Genomic DNA, 22462 nt, shown 5'->3' with positions numbered 1-22462 from the left:
TTAAACTTTTAGATGCCATATAAGCTCTGATTTCCTTCAAAATGAATTCATTGTTTGTTATAATTCTGCAGTCTTAGGTTTTTCAAGCCATTCCTGGTCACACTCACTCTAGCACACATGCACCAGACCGATAGCCACGCAGCAACATTGGCAAGGAGGGGTAATACGAAAGAAAGGAAGGTATTCCAACATGGTTGGGGAGATTACAGATTTTGATCCTTGAGAAATGAATGGGGTATAGAGGGGGAAGTTGAGGGGAAACTTTTTGCATACCTCCCCTGCCCCTGCTTCCCCAATAACAAGGGAAGCTGCCAAGTACCTGGCACACAACAGTACTTAGCTGGTGTGCTATATTCAGCGTGGTGTGTCCCAAATTGAGTAGGACTGCTTCAAGCATAATAAATTACGAAAGTGACTCGAGCCAAGGGGTTAGTTTAGATAGTCCATGCTTACTTTTACAGTGTTACAATATTTCTAATTGCATTGTATAAGTATCTAGATTCCGGGTATTTGGATTGCATGCGTGGTTTACTGAATCCCAAACTGAAAACACATCTGTCATGATGGCATACAGATGACAGCTATAACCAAAGTGGCTAAAATAGCTACCATATAAAACTCATACCAGCCTGAAAGTGGTAATAAAAACATCTATTCTAAGACAGAAAAGCAAAACATATCTGGCATGTATTACCGAGACCTGGGTGAGCGATCTGGGAGGTATTAATCTCTCCCAGTTGTGCCCACCTGGGTATTCGGTTCAGCATCTGGGTAGATCCGAGGGTCGGGGAGGGGGAATCGCTGTGGTCTATAGAAGTTCCATCCCTCTTGTTAGGCACCCTATCCAGATGGCTAATGGTCTAGAGTGTCTGCACATAACGTTGGGTCAGCGAGACAGACTGGGAATTCTGTTGGTGTACCGTCCACCCTGCTGCCCAACAGCCTCCCTAACTGAGCTGACAGAGGTGGTCTCGGATCTATTGTTGCGTTCCCCCAAACTTTTGGTATTGGGGGATCTCAACATTCATGCTGAGGCCGCTTTATCTGGAGCAGCTCAGGACTTCATGACCTCCATGACAGCCATGGGGCTGTCTCAATTTGTTACTGGCCCTACGCATGTGTTGGGGCACACTCTGGACTTGATTTTTGCCACTGGATTAGGGGATGGTGATCTGAGAGTGAGGGATTTTTCATCTATTCCTTTGTCATGGTCAGATCACCGCCTATTAAGGTTTAGACTTACACTGTTTTCTCCCCTCTGCAAGGGTGGAGGACCAATTAAGATGGTCCGTCCCCGGAGACTAATGAATCCTGAGGGTTTTCTGATGGCTCTAGGGAATTTTCCGGCTCATAGAATTGACGGTCCTGTCGAAACCCTGGCCATGCTGTGGAATACGGAAATGGCCCGGGCAGTTGACACGATCGCCCCGGTGCGCCCTCTCCGTTGCAGAGCTCAATTGGCTCCCTGGTTTACTCCGGAGCTAAGAGTGATGAAGCAAGAAAGGAGACGGCTTGAGTGCAAATGGAGGCGAACTCCCGACGGCTGTAATCATGCACTTGTGAAGCTCTCTACCAAACTCAATGTGAAGGCAGTGAGAGCAGCAAAGAAGCAATACTTTGCTGTCTCTATTCAGTCATCCCTTAACCGCCCAGCAGAACTTTATAAAGTTGTCCGGGGACTTTTACACTCTGGTCCCCAGGACGCAATAACCCCATCAATTGCCCGCTGTAATGAGTTTGCGCGACACTTTCGTGATAAGATCATGAACATCCGCCGGGACCTTGACTCCATCATTGTAGCAGTTGATCCTAATGAGGTATCCAGAGCACAGTCTTGTCCTGTTTTATTGGATGAGTTTCAGTTGGTACAGCTCGAGGATGTGGACAAGGTGCTTGGACAGGTGCGGGCGACCACTTCTGCTCTGGATCCTTGCCCCTCATGGCTAATAAAAGCTAGCAGGAATGGAACAGCCGGCTGGGCCAAGGAGGTGATTAATGCCTCTTTACGAGAGGGAGTGGTCCCACCCTGCCTGAAACAGGCGGTGGTGAGACCGCTCCTAAAAAAATCCTCCTTGGACCCTGATAATTTGGACAACTATAGGCCAGTAGCAAATGTCCCATTCCTGGGCAAGGTTCTAGAGCGTGTGGTCGCTCGCCAACTCCAGGCTCTCTTGGATGAAACTGATTATCTAGACCCATTTCAATCGGGCTTTCGACCGGGGTTTGGTACAGAAACGGCCTTGGTCACCCTGTATGATGACCTCTGTCGGGAGAAAGACAGAGGGAGTGTAACTCTGTTGGTTCTCCTTGATCTCTCAGCGGCGTTTGATACCATCGACCATGGTATCCTTCTGGAGCGACTTACGGATTTAGGAGTGGGAGGCACTGCTTGGCGGTGGCTCTGCTATCTCGGGAATCGTCTCCAGAAGGTGATGCTGGGGGAACATTACTCGAGTCCCTGGGTACTCCAATATGGGGTCCCGCAGGGTTCAGTTCTGTCCCCCATGCTTTTTAATATCTATATGAAGCCGCTGGGTGAGGTCATCAGGAGTTTTGGAGTGCGTTTCCAGCAATATGCTGATGATACGCAGCTCTACTACTCCTTTTCATCTTCCTCAGGTGAGGCTGTTGATGTACTAGACCGCTGCCTGGCCGCGATAATGGGCTGGATGAGAGCTAATAAACTGAAACTCAATCCTAACAAGACTGAGATGCTGTTGGTGGGAGGACCCTCTGCCCAGATGGTTGATGTTCGACCTGTCCTAGATGGGGTTACACTCCCCCTAAAGGAACAGGTACGTAGTTTGGGGGTCTTATTAGATCCGCTCCTGTCACTTGAGGCTCAGGTAGCCTCGGTGGCACGGAATGCATTCTACCAGCTCCGGCTGGTAGCCCAACTACGACCCTATTTGAGCAAGGAGCATCTTGCCTCAGTTATCCATGCTATGGTAACCTCTAGATTGGACTACTGTAATGCACTCTACGTGGGGCTACCTATGAAGACGGTTCGGAAACTTCAGCTAGTGCAAAATGCTGCGGCCAGAGTTCTCACTGGGACAAAGAAATTTGACCATATAACACCTGTCCTGGCGCAGCTGCACTGGCTACCGATATGTTTCTGGGCCAGATTCAAAGTGTTGGTTCTTACCTATAAAGCCCTAAACGGCATCGGACCGCAATACCTGATGGAGCGCCTCTCTCGCTATGTACCTACCCGTTCACTACGCTCGACGTCGAAGGCCCTTCTCCGGGTTCCAACCCATAAAGAGGCCCGGAGATCAACAACTAGATCTAGGGCCTTCTCGGTGGTGGCCCCCAAACTATGGAATGCCCTCCCAGACGAGATACGCCTGGCGCCTTCTCTGTTATCTTTTCGGCGCCAGGTAAAAACTTACCTTTTCGCCCAGGCTTTTTAAATTTTGTAAATTTTTAAATATTTTAATTTAACATTTTAAACTTAATATGATCTTAATTTAAATCTCAATGGCAATTTTATTAATGTTTTATAATTGTACTATATATATATATATATTTTTCCACACTTGCTCATATTTTAATTGTGATTTTATTTGTTGTACACCGCCCTGAGAGCTTTCTGCTATAGGGCGGTCTAGAAATGTAATTAAATAAATAAATAAAATAAATATCTTCCTCCTTCAAAAGAAAAAAGGGGAGACATCAAATATAGGAAATGCAATATTTTATTGTGTTCTCTCCACCTTGATAGAAGACAGAATTTAAGAGGTTAAGTCCTGAGAAACAGAGATCTTGCTTCTGTAAAGCACTACAATCTCCCTTCAAAATAGATGGAAGCAGTTGGCTTTGTGCCCTTTCAAACTACCTCAGTCAATTGGGTATCAACATAACCACACACAACTCATAATACGTTATTACTTACAACTGTGCATATCCCCTTGGAAGTTTAGTGGATTTGTGGCCATCTTTAAATGCTGACCAGTAATAAAAGAAACTAAATTTATGCATCCATCGTAAAGCTTTACAGCCCTCTGCTGTTAACTGTTTTGTATGTTCTTTATTTACCTCAGGCTTGAGCATGGCTAGCTCATTAAAGGTGTTCAGCTGCCTTGTGAGTTCTGCCATCTCAGTCATCAATTTTTCCATGCGGACATCAATCTCAGCCAGAACTTCTGTTGTGTGAGCAGTGGCCAGGGCTTCTTGGAGATCCACCAGGTGGAGAGCTCTCTGTTCCTCTTCACAAACCAGACGACGTACTTTGTCAAACTCTTGCTGAATGCACAGCTTCATGGCACCTTGAGTCACCTGAAGTATACAAGAATAATGAACTTTTTAGACAATTGCTGACAAGTTTATTTATTGCATGTGTATACCACTTTTTGACATATCATTACCCCAAAGCAGTTTCCAAATACTCTAAAGAAACAGACGCAAATATATCATTAAAGTACAAAACACACAATTAAAATTATCACAATTTCAGTTAAAACAGTCATAGCAATAATAGTACTGTAGTGTGGAATAATCCCAAACTAAATGAACCTTTAAAAGTCTGGTAGAAAAAATATATTTTTATCTGTGAAATAATCCTGTCCATGTTGTGGCCATCCATGCATCTAGGGGGAGGGGATTCCAGAGTTAGGGTACTACTACAGAGTAGGCTGGATCCCCCATCACCTCACAGCACACTATCCCACTAATGGGCAGCGAGAAAGCCCCTCCCCAACAGTCAATTTTAGGGCCTGTGACAGTTGATATTGGGTTTATTACTTTCAAGAACAGGGAAAATCAGAAATTCTACTGAGGGTTTTAGACTGAAATAGTAAACTATAAAAAAAACAAGTGATACTAGTTACCTTGCTGATTTTAAAAGGGTATTACAACATGCTTGATTGGGGGGGGTGGCTGCTTTTATGGGAGGTAATTGTGTGATGCTTTTTGTAATAATTCGTCATCATTTAGTTTTTGTATTTAAATATTATATGGAAACTGCCTTGTAAGGAGAACTACCCTAAAAAACCTCCTAGATACAGTGGTGGGCTGGATGAGGGCTAACAGAGTGAAGTTTAGTTTGGCCAAGACCGAGGCCCTGTGGATGAGTGATTCCAAAGTCAAGGAGGCAAGTCACTTACCTGTTTTAGACAGGGTTGCACTTCCCCAAAGGATGAGGTGGGTACCATTCCTGACAGGGATAGCTTAGAAACAGTGGTCCATGCATGGGTAACCTTGAGGTTAGATCACTGCAATGTACCCTACGTGGGGTCTCTTGTTTGTGTTACACTTCCCGGAAGTTCATTTAATAAGTACCTGGGGCACAGCTTTTAGTGTGATATAACCCACACTTAGGAATATTCACTAATAGGCAAAAAACCTCATGGTTTAAGAAGGCACCTATAGCCAACAGATATTTCTATCACACTTTAAAAAGCAGGGAAATTGGGCAGCTATAGTGAATGCACCAGGGGAGCAGGAGAACTGACCTCCTCTCTGAGATATTGTACTGCCCTACACATTTGTCAAAATGCAAACACCATTTGGGTTGGTCTTTCACAGTCCAATCCACTTCCTCTGTAGATTGGAAGAATTTGCATGCTTATTCAGTTCAGTGGAATTTACTCCCCTGCAATCATGTTTAGGAAAGGTGAAACTGACCACAGGGGACGGTGAGGGGAGGAGGGGGAGGGCAGGTTTGATCATTTGCATGCTTACTGAGTTAAGTGGGATTTACTCCTGTGCAATCACACTTAGGATAGGTAAAACTGACCATGGGGAAGGAAGCCTGGAGTGAGCAGGGGAGGAGAGGGGAAAGAAGTGAAAAGCAGGTCGGATCATTTGCATGCTTCTTGAGTTCAATGGGATTTACTCCCATGCAATCATGCTTAGCATGTGTAAAACTGATTGGGGAGGAAGAGGAGGAGAGGAGGGAGGGAGGACTGGAGTGGGCAGGGGAGGAGGGAGAGGGGAGGGGAGGAAGAAGGGGGAGGGGAGGAAGGGAAAGGCAGGTCTGATCATTTGCATGCTTATTCAGTGGGATTTACTCCAATGCAATAATGCTTAGGATAGGTAAAACTGACCATGGAGGGAGGGGAGAGTAGAAGGAAGGAAGAAGGGGGGAGAGGGGAGCAGAAGGAGGGGGAAGGGGACAGAGGAGATTGGAAGGGGGAGGAGGGGTGAAGGAAGGGGGAGGGAAGGAGCAAAAGGGAGGTGATGGGAGGGCAGGTTTGATCATTTGCATACTTATTGAGTTCAATGGGATTGACTCCAGTGCAATCATGCTTGAAAATGAAATGGACTGCCTTCAAGTTGTTTCCGACTTATTGCGACCCTATGAATAGGGTTTTCATGGTAAGCGGTATTCAGAGGGGGTTTACCATTGCCTTCCTCTGAGGATGAGAGGCAGTGACTGGCCCAAGGTCACCCAGTGAACTTCATGGCTGTGTGGGGATTCAAACCCTGGTCTCCCAAGTCATAGTCCTAGGATAAGTAAAACTGATCATGGGGGAGGGGGAGGAGGGGGGAGGGCAGAAGGAAGCAGGAGGAGGAGGGGGGAAAGAGGGGATTGGAAGGGGATGGGAGGGGTTAGGGAAGGGGAAAGAGAAAGGGGATAAGAGGGAGGATGACAGGTTTGATCATTTGCATGCTTTTTGAGTTCAGTGGGATTTACTCCTGTGCAATCATGCTTAGGAAACTGACCTGGGGGACGGAAGGAGGGGAGGAGGAGGGCAGAACGAGGAGGGGAGGAGATTGGGTGGGTGGGCACTGGGCAGAGGGAAGCCCCTTTGCTTTCCAAAAGGAAAACACTGAACAGTATCATTGCTTTTCAGCATTTCCCCCACCATTTTATTCTACAGCAGGCAGATGTAGTCTCTCACCCAAATTTAAACCAAAGCTGTCACTGGCCACATCCACACCAGACCGTTATTTCACTTTAGACAGTCATGGCTGCTCTCCAAGAATCCTGGGAAGTGTAGTTACGGAAGGGTGCTGAGAGTTGCTAGGAGATGCCCTGTTCCCCTCACAGAGCTTCAGTCAGAGTGGCTAACTACCAGTATGGCCACTGGAGCTCTGTCAGTGGAAGAGGAGTCTCCTCTCAGCACCCTTCACAAACTACACTTCCTAGGATTCTTTGGGGAAAGCTATGACTGTCTCAAGTGAAATCAGCCTGGTGTGGGCATGGCCCCCTGATCAGGCAAGCACAGCAGCTGGGAGTCTGGCTTTTAGAACACTGAAAGTTGGTTCTTACTGAGCATGTTCTACATTATCATTGAGTTCAAGCCAAAATTTCTTAAATTAATTAAAAATCAGCCAGGCATTTTTTAAACTTTTAATCTGCACAAAATGAAGGTCAGAGTATGGGGCAAGATCAGTAATAGGATCACAGCACTCTGTGAACATGGCTGATTTTTAATAAATTTCAACAAATTATGAGAACTCTGAGAGAAAAAAGTCCAAAAGGGCTCTGGGGTTTTTTCTCTCTCTTTTTAAACTTTGAACTCTCTATGCTCTCTGACTGTTTTGTGTATCGCCATGAAAATTTAGAGCATTTAGAAAATACAGCGTTTCTGAGTTCAGGACTATAAGTTTTGTAAGGTTTTATTTATTTATTTATATTTATTATCATTATTTTTACCCCGCCCTTTTTCCAAAACTGGAACTCATGGCGGCTTCCAGATAAAGGCACACATATAATTAAAAACATACAAAAGTCTAGATTAAAATCAAATTAAACTATTTACAGTATTAAAACCATTCATGCATACAGTTAAAATAATTCAAACTCAGTTTAAAATAATACAATTAGACAATAGCAATGCAGCACCCTTCAAGTCCTGTCAACAGCTTTCAGTTCCAAAGGCTTGTTGAAATAAAAAAGTTTTTGCTTGCCGACAGAAGGACTGCAAGGAGGGGGCCATTCTTGCTTCCCTAGGAAGGGAGTTCCAAAGCCTCGGGGCAGCCACCAAAAAGGCCCTATCTCGCGTCCCCACTAGTCGTGCTTGTGAGGACGTAGCTATTGAGAGAAGGGCCTCTCCTGAGGATCTCAGGGCCCGGGCAGGCTCATATAGGGAGATACGGTCTGACAGATAGCCTGGACCTAAGCCATATAGGGCTTTATAGGTCATCACCAGCACTTTGAATTGTGTCCGGAAACAGAGTGGCAACCAGTGGAGCTTTTGTAACAGGGGAGTCGTATGGTCCCTGTAACCAGCCCCAGCTAACATTCTGGCTGCAGCACATTGCACCAACTGAAGTTTCCGAACAGTCTTCCGAGGCAGCCCCACGTAGAGCGCGTTACAGTAATCTAAATGGGATGTAACTAAGGCATGTGTCACCGTGGCCAGATCAGACGGCTCAAGGAATGGGCGCAGTTGGCGCACTAATCTTAATTGTGCAAAAGCACTCCTGGCCACCGCAGAAACCTGGGTCTCCAAATTTAAGGCTGAGTCCAGGAGCACACCCAAACTGCGAACCTGCGTCTTCAGGGGGAGTGTAACCCCATCCAGCACAGGCTGAATCCCTATTCCCTGCTTTGCCTTTCGACTGACCAGGAGCACCTCTGTCTTGTCTGGATTAAGCTTCAATTTGTTCGCCCTCATCCAGTCCACCACTGATGACAGACACCGGTTTAAAACCAAGACAGCTTTCTTGGAGTTAGGTGGAAAGGAGAAGTAGAGTTGGGTGTCATCAGCATACTGATGGCACCAAACCCCCGGACAACCTCTCCCAGTGGTTTCATGTAGATGTTAAATAGCATGAGGGACAAAACTGAGCCCTAAGGTTTTGTTTTGAAATGAACTTAGGGGAGGGATGAGAATGGCGTGTGGGGGGTATTTTCAATTTAACATTGCGGAATGCGAAAAATCCATTCTGACTATAGTATACAGCCACTCTTGTGGCTGTATAATTTACTAACAGACAAAAACTTTGCGGTTTAAGAACGTACCTATAGCCAAGAGATATTTCTATCCAACTATTGCCTATTAGTGAATTTCTCTGCTTTTTGGAGGTATGAAATGGGATCCTGTGCAAGTCTGCTGAAAATGGATTGATCATTTGCATGCTTAGTGAGTTCAGTGAGATTTACTCCCATGCAATCATGTTTAGGATAGGTGAAACTGACCATTGGGGGGAGGGAAGGAAGGAGGGAGTGGGCAGGGGAGGAGGACAGAGGAAGAGGGGATGGGAAGAAGAATGGAGAGGGGAGGGGAAGGAGGGGAAAGGCAAGTCTGATCATTTGCATGCTTATTGAGTTCAATGGGATTTACTCCCATGCAATCATGCTTAAGATATGTGAAACCAACCATGGGGGAGGGCGGAGGGAGAGGGGAGGAAGAGGAGGGGGAGGGGAAGGAAGGGCAAAGAAAGGGGGAAGGGCAAAAGGGAGGTGATGAGAGGGAGGAGGAGGAGAGGGCAGGTTTGATCATTTGCATGCTCATTGAGTTCATTGGGATTTATTCCCATGCAATCATGCTTACAATAGGTAAAACTGACCATAGGGAAGGAAGGGGAGGGGAAGGGAAGGGAAGGAGAGGATTGGAAGGGGATAGGGGAGGGAGAAGGAGGGGCAAGAGGAACGGCATAGGAGGGAGGAGGAGGGGAGGGCAGGTTTGTTCATTTGCATGCTTTTTGAATTAAATGGGATTTATTCCTGTGCAATCATGCTTAGGATAGGTGAAGCTGACTGGGGAGGGAGGGAGGGAGGGAGGGGAGGGGGAGGGAGGAAGGGGGAGGTATTGAGTGGGTGGTTGGGTAGGCACTGGGCAGAAGGGAAGCCCCTTTCCTTTCCAAAAGGAACACATTGTGAACAGCATCATTCTTTTGCAGGATTTCCCCCACCTTTTTATTCTACAGCAGGCACAAGTAGTCTCTCACCCAAATTTAAACCAAAACTGTCACTGGACACATCCACACCAGACCTTTATTCCACTTAGACAGTCATTGTTTCTTCCAAATAATCCTGGGAAGTGTAGTTAGTGAAGGGTGCTGAGAGTTGCTAGGAGATGCCCTGTTCTCCTCACAGAGCTTCAATCAGAGTGGCTGACTCTTAAACCAGTCTGGCCACGGGCTATAGCATACAGTCACACTCGAGGCTGTATAACACTCTCCTTGGAAATTAGGATGGCTTCCTTACGCCTTTTATTATTATTATTCAACAAGCTTTTTCAGGGTAGGATTGCTGAATACTGTTCTTCCTGGTTTTACTGACGTATTGAATGTATTCTTATTATTTAAACTAAGAATACATTAATTCCATCAGAAAAACGAGCAAGAACAGTATTCAGCAATCCTACCCTGAAGAAGGCTGTTGAATAATAATAATTTTAAAAAATATTATTTTTATTATTAAAAAAAAATCTTATTATTTAAAGCTCTCCCTCTAGGATGCACACCTTAACGTGGTGAGGAGGTTTGAGAGTGTTGAAGAAGCTAAGAGCAATGCCATCACGAGTCTACACCAAGAGGCGAGATTCCTAGCAGGGTCACCCAAGGCGGAATGGTCAAGGCTGAGTGAGACACCAGACTAAGATGCATCCAGACTCAGAGGAAGGCAATGGTAAACCACCTCTGAATACCTCTTACCACGAAAACCCTATGAACAGAGTATCCAAAATACAACACGAGATAGTGCTGGAAGATGAGACCCTCAGGTCAGAAAGCACTCACCAAGCTACTGGAGAAGAACAAAGGACAAGTACGAGTAGCGCTGTGACTAATGACGCAGCTGGGTCAAAGCCAAAAGGAAGCCCAGAGGCTGATGCGCACAGATGCGAAAGGAGAGTCTGGAGTTGTACGACGCACACAATAGGAATATGGAATGTGAGAAGCATGAACCAGGGAAAGTTGGCATGAGTGAATTAAAATGGACAGGAGTGGGACATTTTCAATCAGGCAACCACAAAATATTTTATGTAGGAAATGAAAAATTAAGAAGAATCGGGGTTGCTTCAATTGTGAGAAGTGATGTAGCAAAAGCAATTAGGAGCTATAACGCAAGGTCTGAGTTATATCAATGAGATTTAATGGGAAAACAAAAACATCAGCCAAGTCTATGCTCCAACAGCAAACGCAAAAGAAGAAGAATTGGAAAGATTTTACGCCGAAGTACAAAAAGAAATCGATCACACACCAAAAGAAGATGTCCTGAGGGGAACTGGAATGCAAAAGTAGAAATTGTGAGAAAATGGGGCTTGGGAGATAGAAATGAAGCAGGAGAAAGAATTGGAGAGATTTTACACAGAAGTACAGAAAGAAATTGATCACACACCAAACCAAGATGTGCTGATAATCAAGATGTGCTGGAATGCAAAAGTAGGGAACAGAGAAGAACTAGGAATTGTGGGGAAATGGGGCTTAGGGGGTAGAAATGAAACAGGAGAAAGACTTATTGAATTCTGTGAAGCCAATAATTTGTTTCTTGCAAACACATTTTTTGAGCAACTGAAAAGATGAGTGTGCACACGGACATCACCAAATGGTCAATATAGGAAACAAATTGATTACATAATTGGTAGCAGAAGATGGAGAAGTTCCCTACTTTCTGCAAAAGCAAGACTAGGAGCAGACTGCGGTACAGATCATGAACTGGTAATATTGAAACTTTTATTTATTTATTTATTTATTTATTACATTTATACCCCACCTTTCTTTTCATGAAATCCAAGGCGGCTTACATATTTTTCCCAGGCGGTAAAGCTGAAGAAGAACAACAAAGCAATCATAATGCCAAAATATAATTTAAATAACATCCCAAAAGCATATAAAGATCAAATAAGGAACAGATTTGAGGCTTTAAAATTAGTTGACAGAGAACCAGAAGAACTATGGAGTGACGTCAAAGACATTATCAGAGAAGAATGCAAAAAGGCAATACCTCTAGTTAAAAAGAAAGACTTCAATGGATGCCTGAAGAAACTCTTAAAATGAATAAAGAGAGAAGGAAAGCAAAAGAAGAACCCTAAATGAAATAATACAGCAACTAGTACGTAGGGACAAAGAGAACTATTACAATAGTAATTGTATAGAAATAGAAAAAAAAGGGAAGAACAAGAGCCCTATTCCAAAAGATTAGAGAAATGAAAGGGAAATTTAAACCAAGGATAGGGATGTTGAATAATCAACAGGGGAACACACTGACTGACCAAGATGAAATAAAAGGAAGATGGAAGCAATACACTGAAGAACTCTAAGAAAGAGGTGCAAGGATGACAGATTCATTCATGGAGGAACTGTATGATGAAGAACCAGAAATTTTAGAATGGGCGGTGAAAGCTGCTCTTAAAAGATCACCAGGAACAGATGGCATACCAATAAAGTTGCTACAAGCAACTAAGACTGAATCTGTCCAAATTTTGAGAAAAAATTGTCAACAAATGTGTGGGGGAAAACTATGGCCCACAGTCTGGAAGCATTCAATATACATCCCAATTCCAAAGTAAGGGGATCCCAAGGAATGCAGTAATTATTGCCTTAATATCCCATGCATGTAAAGTAATGCTCAAGATTCTACAACAAAGGCTCTTACCATATACGGAGTGAGAAATGGCAGATGTCCAAGCTGAATTTAGAAAGGGAAGAGGCACCAGATATCATATTGCAAACATACGTTGGATAATGGAACGGACCAAGGAATTTAAGAAGAAAATCACCCTGTGCTTTATAGATCACAGCAAAGTCTTTCATTGTGTAGATCATGAAAAACTGTGGAATGCTTTAAAAGAAATGGGGGTGCTGATTGTCCTGATGCACAACCTATACTCTGGACAAGAGGCTACTGTAAGGACAGAATATGGAGAAACTGATTGGTTTCCAGTTGGAAAGGGTGTAAAACAGGGGTATATTTTACCACCCTGTTTGATTAACCTATACACAGACGATATCATACGGAAAGCAGGATTGAACGAAGATGAAGGAGGTGTGAAAAGTGGAGGGAGAAATATCATTTAAGATATGCATATGATACCATACTATTAGCAGAAACCAATAGTGATCTGAAATAAATGCTGTTGAAAGTTAAAGAGAAAATCAGAAAATCAGGACGACAGCTGAAAGTCAAGAAGACTAAAGTAATAACAACAGAAGATTTATGTAATTTTAAGGTTGACAACATTGAATTTGTCAAGGATTATCAATACATTGGCACAGTCATTAATCAAAATGGAGACAATAGTCAAGAAATCAAAAGGAAGCTAGGACTGGGGAGGGCAGCTATGAGACAACTAGAAGAGGTCCTCAGATGCAAAGATGTATCATTGAACACTAAAGTCAGGATCATTCAGACCATGGTATTCCCAATCTCTATGTATGGATGTGGCAGTTGGACAGTGAAAAAAGCAGGTAAGAGAAAAATCAACTCTGTGATGTTAATTTGGAAGTGTGGTGTTGGAGGAGAGCTTTGCATGTACCATGGACTGCGACAAAGACAAATAATGGAAAAATTGATGACTGAGATGGCAGAACTCACAAGGCAGCTGAACACCTTTAATGAGCTAGCCATGCTCAAGCCTGAGGTAAATAAAGAACATACAAAACAGTTAACAGCAGAGGGCTGTAAAGCTTTACGATGGATGCATAAATTTAGTTTCTTTTATTACTGGTCAGCATTTAAAGATGGCCACAAATCCACTAAACTTCCAAGGGGATATGCACAGTTGTAAGTAATAACGTATTATGAGTTGTGTGTGGTTATGTTGATACCCAATTGACTGAGGTAGTTTGAAAGGGCACAAAGCCAACTGCTTCCATCTATTTTGAAGGGAGATTGTAGTGCTTTACAGAAGCAAGATCTCTGATTCTCAGGACTTAACCTCTTAAATTCTGTCTTCTATCAAGGTGGAGAGAACACAATAAAATATTGCATTTCCTGTATTTGATGTCTCCCCTTTTTTCTTTTGAAGGAGGAAGATATGGTTTGCTTTTCTGTCTTAGAATAGATGTTTTTATTACCACTTTCAGGCTGGTATGAGTTTTATATGGTAGCTATTTTAGCCACTTTGGTTATAGCTGTCATCTGTATGCCATCATGACAGATGTGTTTTCAGTTTGGGATTCAGTAAACCACGCATGCAATCCAAATACCCGGAATCTAGATACTTATACAATGCAATTAGAAATATTGTAACACTGTAAAAGTAAGCATGGACTATCTAAACTAACCCCTTGGCTCGAGTCACTTTCGTAATTTATTATGCTTGAAGCAGTCCTACTCAATTTGGGACACACCACGCTGAATATAGCACACCAGCTAAGTACTGTTGTGTGCCAGGTACTTGGCAGCTTCCCTTGTTATTGGGAAAGCAGGGGCAGGGGAGGTATGCAAAAAGTTTCCCCTCAACTTCCCCCTCTATACCCCATTCATTTCTCAAGGATCAAAATCTGTAATCTCCCCAACCATGTTGGAATACCTTCCTTTCTTTCGTATAACCCCTCCTTGCCAATGTTGCTGCGTGGCTATCGGTCTGGTGCATGTGTGCTAGAGTGAGTGTGACCAGGAATGGCTTGAAAAACCTAAGACTGCAGAATTATAACAAACAATGAATTCATTTTGAAGGAAATCAGAGCTTATATGGCATCTAAAAGTTTAAAGGAAGAAACTATTTTCAAGAGCATACAATGTAGAAAGACAAGATTTCTTAGAGAAAACCCCTTTCATGCTGTTTTATTTACATTGCTCTACATTCTATTGTTTTAAACCATTTCAAAATCAAGTCTGCCTGATGGCACCTTGGCATTTCCAGGCCTTTGTGTTCTGTCTAGGACTAGGAAAATAGGTGACTATCTTACAAAACAATGTACCCCTTGAGTCTGCCAAGAGACTCTACTTTTTCTCCATCCCTTCTTTGGTTTAGAAAACTTCCGTTATCAGAATTGGCCGGTAAGGTTCCTTGGACAATGCAACCAAATACTAAAACCAATATAATGGACAGAAGAAACACATGCAAACAGGGGGTGTGGCTTCTGCTTGTCTGCGTGACAGGAAATCCACATGCTGCCTCCTTTGTATAAGACAGGCTTCCTATATAGCAGGGTACTTTGACAAGTTTGTGGGGCCATTCGTTTGTCAGTGACTTCATGTTGTATAACATCAGGTCGCTGACAGTTCAAACCGGGGATGTAAAGAAAGATCCCTTGTATCCTTGGCTTGAGTTGAAGCTGGAGATGCAAAGGAAGAATCCTGCACAGCTACAGAAAAAGGCTCCAAATTAAAGTGCCATTTCAAGCTGAGGTCTGGACTTTCCCCATGCCTGATGTCTTATATGATGTGAGGTCAGAGAAACGTGGGCATAGTTATCCCAGAATGGCCTGGCGGGCCAAACTCTAAAGCTAGGCAGGCCTAATTAGGCCTGCAAGCCAGAGCTTCCCACCGCTGTGATATAGGACATTGAAATACATACCCGCAAAAATCTGTGGAATTGTACCTTAGAATTATGTAGTTAGTCAAGTTAAATTCACCAAACTTAAAAAAACTACCCTGTTTCCATATTCTCTGTGTTACTGTTTTTGAGATAGGGCAACTGGAATCATACGTAGTGTTCCAAACATGATTGTATCATAGACATATAACAGGCATGATACTGGATGTCTTCTTTTCAAAATTGGTCCTAATAACTCCTTATATGGAATTTGCCATTTTTGCTGCTATAACTTACACAACTGACATTTTGAGAGGTCCACTGTAACCTCTCCTGAATAGTATTAGCCAGTTCACGTCCAAACAGCATATGTGAAATGAAGCCCCCTCCGTGTGTATCACTTTGTACTTGCACTAAATCTCATTTACCATTTTGTTGATATTAACACAGTTAGAGAGATCTATTTGGAACTGTTCACAGTCTGCTTTGATTTTCACCAGCCTGAAGCATTTTGTGTTGCCTGCAGACTTGAATGTCTGCTCACCGTGAGTCCAGATTGCTTATGAATAATGTATATAGGAGATCCTTCACAGTCCCTAGTACTTAGTTCAGGATGAATGGAAAATGCAGAACTATCTAATATTATGAATAATTAGAGTTTGGTTAAGTACTCATTGTTCCAGATCCAAATGATAATAAATGGGCTCTGATTCTTAGAATCTTGTCCTTTCTGTTGTTGTTGCAAGCACACAGCAGCACATCATTGTTGATCAATGAAGTGGGAATGTACAGGTGATTTATTCAATCTTGATATGTGGCCTGCATGTTTATAACACAGGCTTATGATAACAGCATATCTTTGCCTTTACTCCCCTCTAGGACATCATTCTAACTTCTTGTGTAAAGATACAAATGTAGCCTTGGTGGAACTCCATTAACTTCCTAGAAGTTGTACCAGGGATTTTAAGAAACTAAGTTTAGAAAGAACATGCATTGAATTTTTGTCTATGTTCTGAGCACAGATCGAGCCCTTTCCACACCTTTTGATTCACCTGTCTTGGAAAACGAACTAGAGGTGCTTTGACAGATGGATGCAAAGGTTGTTGATCTCTTTAGATCACAGAAATCTTTTCACTTTCAGTACTCTGGTATGTTTTATACACTTTCTGTTTTGTAGCTTTTTTCACTGTCGAGAAAGAAAATTCCCTGTAGCACTCATTGGGTAAGGTTTTTTTCCCTTTAGCCATGAGAGAAGGATGCTGACCCAAATATCTTTAAAAATTAAATGCCCAGCCCTGTTAGTCAGTGCTGTTTCTTCATTCAGACCACGGTATTCCCGATCTCTATGTATAGATGTGAAAGTTGGACAGTGAAAAAAGTGGAGAAGAGAAAAATCAACTCATTTGAAATGTGGTGTTGGAGGAGAGCTTTGCGCATACAATGAACTGCGAAAAAGACAAATGATTGTGTGTTAGAACGAATTAAACCAGAACTATCACTTGAAGCTAAAATGATGAAACTGAGGTTATCATACTTTGGACACATAATGGGAAGACATGATTTACTAGAAAAGACAATAATGCTGGGAAAAACAGAAGGGAGTAGAAAAAGAGGAAGGCCAAAGAAGAGATGGACTGATTCCATAAAGGAAACCAGGGTGAACAGGCTGGTTCATGACAGATGCTATTGGAGGTAGCTGATTCATAGAGTCTCCATAAATCATAATCGACGTGAAGGCATATAACAACAAATTATTTAAACTTTGTATTTTGCTTTTATTTGTGTGTGTGTGCTTTAAAGTAATTAATAAATTAAAAGGTGGATGCTTAATCATTTGAACAAACAAAGGACTCTTTCTTCCAGAAATGTTGGGTGGCCTATAAATGTTTTAAATAAATAAATAGGTGGCTGTGAATCATTTAAATAAACAAACAAACAAACATAGGATTAATCTTTCTTCCTGAACTGTGCAGAATAGCTTTTGTGGGGCTAAAATGTGTTCACAAGGGAGACAGGGAACAATGAGCCAGCGCTGTGATCCACAGACCAGATGCCTGAAACAAGCATCTATGTTGCCCACTTTAGCAACCCACCATAGACTTAAAGCAAATTGATATCCTAAACCAGGGGAGAGGAACTATAACTCCCATCATACTTGACATTGGCATGCTGGCTGGAGCTGATGGGAGCCAGAGTCCGACAACAGCTGGAGGGCCACAGGTTTCCCATCCCTGCTCTAAACGGAGAATAAAATGAGAGCACCCATCTAACATCTCCACAGCACTAGGCTTTCTTCCTACAATGGCTTTCTAGTGACTGGCCTGGCTAGTAGGGTTGCCAGGTCAGAAGCATTCCAAAACCTGAAATTTTAGGGGCGGGCCCAAGTGATGTCAGGGGGTGGGCCTGAGTGATGTCACAGGGCGGGCCCGAGTGATGTCATTCAGCATGATACATTAAGCATCAATCACAGTTGCTTGGAGCATACAGTTAAAAAAAATCTGATTGGAAATTAAGCTAGAAATCTTAGCTAAAAGATGGAGCCTGGGTAGGGAACATTTAATCTAGCCTACTTGCTTTCGGCAAGAAGGATTTAAGTGCCCTCAAGCCAGGCCAGTCACCAGAAGGCCATTGTAGGAAGAAAGCCAAGTGTTGTGGAGATGTTAGATGGGAGCACTCAGGAGTAAAGATGGATGCCCCTGAAGGCTGCAATTCTAAACACACGTACTAAGGGACTAAGCCCCATAGAACTCAACAGGACTTACTTCTGAGTAAATATGGTTAGGACTGTGCTGTTGGTAAGGCTTGACAAGGGATCCTTAGCAACAATATCCATATCAAAGCAGGGTTGGCAACCCCCTGCCTGGAATGCCGTGCCCGTGCCTTTTAACATGCCTGCTCCAAACTTCTTTATAGATGTGACCTTCACTTCAGAAAGAGATTTGAGAAATGAGTACTAGTTAAGAAGATTCTCTACCCTTTTCTGTCTATCCTGTGGGCTGCTATAAACTCATTTTGACAGCCAATCCAATTCCAGTGAGTAATAATCGGCAGAGAGAAAACACACATGGTTTGGTCTACCTTCACAGGAAGTAGCTTGTGAACAACAGCAGTTGAAGCCACACTTCCCAATATGGGCATTCTCTTTTACCACTATTGGACAAGAAACAAACTGTCATACAAACAACAAGGTGCATCATCAATGGGTTTAAGGGGGTTGACCTGAGTGCATGGAACCACTGTTGTTGCTTCTATGGATGTAAGGGAGTGAGGTTAAAGGTAAATGAAATGCAAACAGAAAAAGAAAAGACAGTGATGATTTCCTAAATGCAGTATCATACCAACCACAACAAGATTCCTACGAGTAAGGCAGAAAACTCAGCATCCCACAACTAGTCAAGATTCCTAACCAAAAACTAAAACTAAAACAATCCTGGCAGCCAGTCAGTCAAGGTCACAGAAATCCCCATGCAGCACAACCTGACCCAGGGGCTGCAGTTAGTGCAGAATGCTGTGGCACGATTGCTGACATGAGTGAGACCCTGTCAGCACGTAATACCTCTGCTCTGAAATCTGCACTGGTTGTAGATTTGCTACCAGGACAACTATTTTTGCCAATAATCTTATTGTTTTAATTCCTTCTATAAACTGCTTTGAGGTTTTTTACAATAAAGCGGTATATAAATGTAAATAAATACATAAATATATTGCAGAGTCACTGTGGCCCTTGGGTCTCTTTCCTCTCTTAGGAACAAAGGAATCTACCTTATACCAACTCAGGCCATTTGACACCATCTAGCTCAGTAATGATGACATGGACTAGCATCGGCTCTCCAGGATTCTTTTCCAGAGATTGAATGTTGGACCTTTGCATGCAAAGTGTGTTCCCTACCACTGAGCTACAGCCCCTCCCCTGTTCAAAAATTATATTTTAAAATTGCTGTTTTCAATTCACTAATGAATTTATTGTTTATTTATTTATTTATTATTTGATTTATATCCCGCCTTTCCTCCCAGCAGGAGCCCAGGGCGGCAAACAAAAACGCTAAAAACACTTTAAAACATCACCAAAAACAAACCTTAAAATACACTAAAATAAAACAACTTTAAAAACATTTTTTAAAAAGCTTTAAAAAGACCTTTAAAAAGGGTTAAACAACACTGTTTAAAAAGAAAATATTAAAAACCAATTCCAACACAGACGCATACTGGGATAGGTCTCAACTTAAAAGGCTTGTTGAAAGAGGAAGGTCTTCAAAAGGCGCCGAAAAGATAACAGAGATGGCGCCTGTCTAATATTTAAGCAGAGGGAACGAATTCCACAGGGTAGGTGCCGCCACACTAAAGGTCCGTTTCCTATGTTGTGCAGAATGGACCTCCTGATAAGATGGTATCTGCAGGAGGCCTTCACCTGCAGAGCACAGTGATCAACTGGGTATATAAGGGATAAGACGGTCTTTCAGGTATACTGGTCCCAAGCTGTATAGGGCTTTGTACACCAAAACTAGAACCTTGAACTTGGCCCGGTAGCAAGTGGGCAGCCAGTGCAATTCTTTCAGCAGCGGAGTGACATGTTGGCGATACCCTGCTGCAGTGAGCAGTCTCGCCGCTGCATTTTGCACCAGCTACAGCTTCCGGACCACCCTCAAGGGCAGCTTCACACAGAGCGCATTACAGTAATCCAGCCTGGAGGTTACCAGTGCGTGGACAACAGTGGTCAGGCTATCCCAGTCCAGAAACGGCTGCAGCTGTCTTACTAGCCAAAGCTGGTAAAAGGCACTCCTAACCACGGAAGTCACCTGGGCGTCTACCAACAAAGATGGATCCAGGAGCACCCCCAGACTACGAACCTGCTCTTTCAGAGGGAGTACGACCCCATCCAAAGCAGGCAACTGACCAATTATGACACCATGCATTTAAAGCACATTCAACATACATTTGAAGCACATGAATCCCACCACACAATCATGGGAACTGTGGTTTGTTAAGGGTGATGGGAACCATAACTGTGAGTGGGAAACTACACTTCCCAGGATTATTTGGGGGGGACCTCATGCTCTTTTAAATGCAAGTTGGATGTGATTTAAATGTATTATGTGGATCTGCATTACTTCATAAACTTTGCCTGCATATAAATCATTTTAATTATTTTTAAAAACTGAAATCAACTACAAAGTCTATTTGGTTAACATAGGCTACTCATCATCTCTCTATTTAAACCAACAGAGTAGGACAATGACCACCCCAAGCAAGAAAGGTACACTTAAAATGTCAAAGAAATAATAATGTACAACCATAGTGTGAAATCAGATACATATCGGGACATAGTATGAAGAAATATATATGTTCAATGGGGCTTACTCAAACAGGGAAGTGTGCAGAAGACTGCAACCTTAAATGATAAGGAATTTCACTCACCCAACTCAAAATTCAGAATCATGCCACTTTAAGCTGTTGTGCAACTCTTTTATATCTGCTTTATGGTAACTGGATTTTAAATTGATTTATTTCTTGTTATGAGCTGCCTTGGTTTCCAACCCTTCCTCACAGGGTTGTTGGAAAGATTTCATACACACACACACTGGAGATCTACAAATACACACTCCCTGTATAATAAGTTTATTGTCGTCATTGCAGAATATTTTTTTCTTAAATCAGTATTAATTTCCTACCAAATAAAAGCATTGACCTTTGGGTGCAGGACAGGTAATAAATTCTAATTCTAATAATAATTTTAAGTAAGACCTGCCTAGTTGCTTTTTAAAAAAAAGGATTGGAGGGGAGAGAAAGATTTACAACACAAACACAATCCTTTGCTATGTTCACTCAAATGCCCCATTAATTTACAGCACAGTCTTAACCATGTCTACTCAAAAGTAAGTCCTACTAAATTCAATGGCGTTTACTTTCAGGTATGTGGGATTAGAATTGCAGCTTTACTCCCAGAAAACTGGGTAGAGGATTAAAGCTTCATATTGGGAAGGTGGTTTTCAAAACAGGCTATGAATTACACAAATAAACTGCCCTCTTCAACAGCCCAGTAAAATTTAAACTTGTTTGACTCCTTATAATTAGAAAAGTACAACATACTGTAATGACATCATGAGCTGCAGCATGTACACTTTTTCTTTTTCTTTTTTACAATAATTTTTATTCAAATTTTCATAAAACAAACAAAACAAAATCAAAAACATAACACAATAAAAATAAAAATAAAAAAATAAAAAATTTGACTTCTGACTTGTCACAGATCAGCTATAAATATATAATATATATCAAACCTGTCCCTTAATACATACAAAATCACTTTTCTCCATAGTCTATCTTAATTAATCGTCAAATCCCATTAATAATAATAATAAATTTTATTTGTTGGTCACCCATCTGTCCAGGTCAGTGGACACTCTAGGCAACTTACAATAGAGAACAGTACATAATACACAATAATACACAACATAATCATAATTAAACAAAAACAAAAACCAACCAGCACACAAAAAAACCAGCACCCAGGCCACCCCAGCCAGCCGGCTTATGTATCCCTCCACAGAGGGACAGGTGGTAACAATCAGTCACAGCTGGCTGGGTACCTGGGGCCTGGTCCTGCAGGATGCAGGTCTGCCAGGCAGAAGTCCCACAGGGAAGGGTCATCATTTCATTTTTATCTTTCAACAAAAAGTCTAAGAGAGGCTTCCATTCCTTAAGAAATGTATCTGTCGATTTTTCTCTAAGTAAACATGTCAATTTATCCATCTCTACTAAGTCCATTAATTTCAATAGCCATTCTTCCATTGTTGGTGTTGATTCCATTTTCCACTTTTGTGCATATAATAATCTTGCTGCCGTAATCATATATAATATTATTCTTCCATATTTCTTTTCTATTTGTTTATCCATAAAACCCAATAAAAAAAATTCTGGTTTTGACTGTATATTTATCTTTAGAATTTTTTGCATCATCCTACCTATCTGTGCCCAAAATAATTTTGCCTGTTTACACAACCACCACATATGATAAAATGATCCTTCTTGTTGTTTACATTTCCAACAAACATTAGAAACATTACTATACATTTTTGACAACTTTTCTGGAGTCATGTGCCAACGATACATCATTTTATAGAAATTTTCTTTAAGATTAT

General features: G+C 42.3%; 1 protein-coding gene across 16 annotated transcripts in view; it reads right to left on the bottom strand.

Annotated features, from left to right (window-relative positions):
* Positions 1-22462, bottom strand: part of TRIM44 (tripartite motif containing 44) — a 147737-nt gene that overhangs the window by 91475 nt on the left and 33800 nt on the right. For all 16 annotated transcript variants that reach the window (XR_009760650.1, XR_009760651.1, XR_009760654.1 and 13 more), the window contains exon 3: positions 4042-4281. Coding sequence is in view for 11 of the 16 variants with exons in the window: in XM_061610780.1 (XP_061466764.1) it covers positions 4042-4281 (240 nt within the window). In the remaining 5 variants the exon portion in view is untranslated. The remainder of the gene's footprint in view (positions 1-4041; positions 4282-22462) is intronic.

Source organism: Rhineura floridana, chromosome 2 (genome assembly GCF_030035675.1).
Source record: "Rhineura floridana isolate rRhiFlo1 chromosome 2, rRhiFlo1.hap2, whole genome shotgun sequence".
NCBI lineage: Eukaryota > Metazoa > Chordata > Lepidosauria > Squamata > Rhineuridae > Rhineura > Rhineura floridana.
This window is presented reverse-complemented; position numbering and strand designations above follow the sequence as displayed.